A 1,470-nucleotide genomic window follows, 5' to 3' on the forward strand; every position below is an offset into this window, starting at 1 on the left:
AGTGCAGTGGCATCATCATAGCTCATTGTGGCCTCAAACTCCTGGGCTCAAGCGATTCTCCTGCCTCAGCCTCCCAAGTAGCTGGGACTACAGGCTCATGACACCATGCCCAGCTAATTTTTCTATTTTTTGTAGAGATGGGGATGGGGGTTGTGTCACAATATTGCCCAGGCTGGTCTCGAGCTCCTGGCCTCAAGCAATCCTCCTGCCTTTGCCTCCCAACGTGCTAGGATTACAGGTGTGAGCCACCATGCCTGACCAGGACCCTTAATCATAATAAAACATGACACAAATTTCAGTTCTCCATACACACCGATTTTCCTCCCTCCCTCTGCAGTGAGGATGCCGTGTCCCAGTGCAGGCAGGGGAGTAAGGTAGAGTGAGCAGTCCCCGTGCTGTAGGAACCTCTTTCTGCTTTTATTTTCAGTTCCCCTCTCCGCACTCCAAGGGCAGAGCACAGGGCATAGGACTTCCGCATGCCCTTGGAACATCCCTTGGAAGGTGTTCTCATCCTTCCTACTGGTAAAATGGCATCAAGGGTCCCCATCGGTCCAAGATGGGGACCTTGACTGTATGGTGACGAAGACAGGGGCAGCCGGGCAGTAGAAGATAGCCTTTGCCCTCCTCTGCAGCAGGTTGGCACTCGGGCTCCAGGAGGCACGGAAAGTCGGCGCTCTGGTGGACATGGCCGGAATCGCTGTGGGCCAGGGACAGGCGGTGGGAAGCCGGGTATGTGACAGGGCAGGTGCTGGTGAACTTGCACTCGTCCTCCCCTGTGGCCACATGGTCCTGTGACGGGAAGAAGCCAGGGACTCCCAAGTCCTTGGCAGTCATGTGGATTCTTTCGAGGGCAGGGTACCCATCCACTAGCTTAGGGTTGGGGTTGGGGATGGGCCTATAGAACTCTTTCTGCCGCAGCTGAGCCTCGAGCTTCGCCTGCTGTGGAAACAAATCACACATGAATGCAGGGCTGAGAGAGGGGACAGACACTGTAGCTTTTTTTGGAAACATCCAAGACAGAGCACAACTTTATTTTCTAAACCTTTAAATTAGTCTTTGAATGCTAATATATGCAGCAGAGGGAAATACTGAAATAAGACAAAAGGGTTTATAGTAAAGTCTCTTTCCCACTCTCCTCCTCCCTGGAATCCCATTTGCAGGGGCAACCACTGTTATCAGTGTTTTCTGTAACTTTCTAGAAATATTTTATGTACATATAAACATACGTGTATATCTCCTTCCCCTGGTTTGTACACAAATGATGCACATTATTACATTTCCTTCTGCACTTTGCTTCCATTAAATGATGTATCTTAGAAATTGCCCTATCTTTCTTTGTATAGATCTTTTTATTTTTAGTGGGGATACTGCAGGATAGGAAAAGATTCCTTGGACTTGAAAAGAGCAAATGATAAAGGAAAAGACTGATAAATCTGACAATGTTAAAAATAAGAACTTATTTATTTATTT

At 48.2% G+C, this 1,470-nt stretch overlaps 1 protein-coding gene across 1 annotated transcript; it reads right to left on the reverse strand.

The window, feature by feature from the left end:
- Window positions 1–516: 516 nt before the first annotated feature.
- On the reverse strand, window positions 517–939 carry TEX37 (testis expressed 37; the record flags this gene model as incomplete). Its single annotated transcript, XM_012643279.1, has 1 exon — window positions 517–939. A coding segment is annotated over one exon (423 nt), but the record flags the coding sequence as incomplete, so codon positions are not given.
- Between the last annotated feature and the right edge of the window lie 531 nt (window positions 940–1,470).

Source organism: Propithecus coquereli, unplaced genomic scaffold (assembly GCF_000956105.1).
Source record: "Propithecus coquereli isolate 6110/MARCELLA unplaced genomic scaffold, Pcoq_1.0 Scaffold19444, whole genome shotgun sequence".
NCBI lineage: Eukaryota > Metazoa > Chordata > Mammalia > Primates > Indriidae > Propithecus > Propithecus coquereli.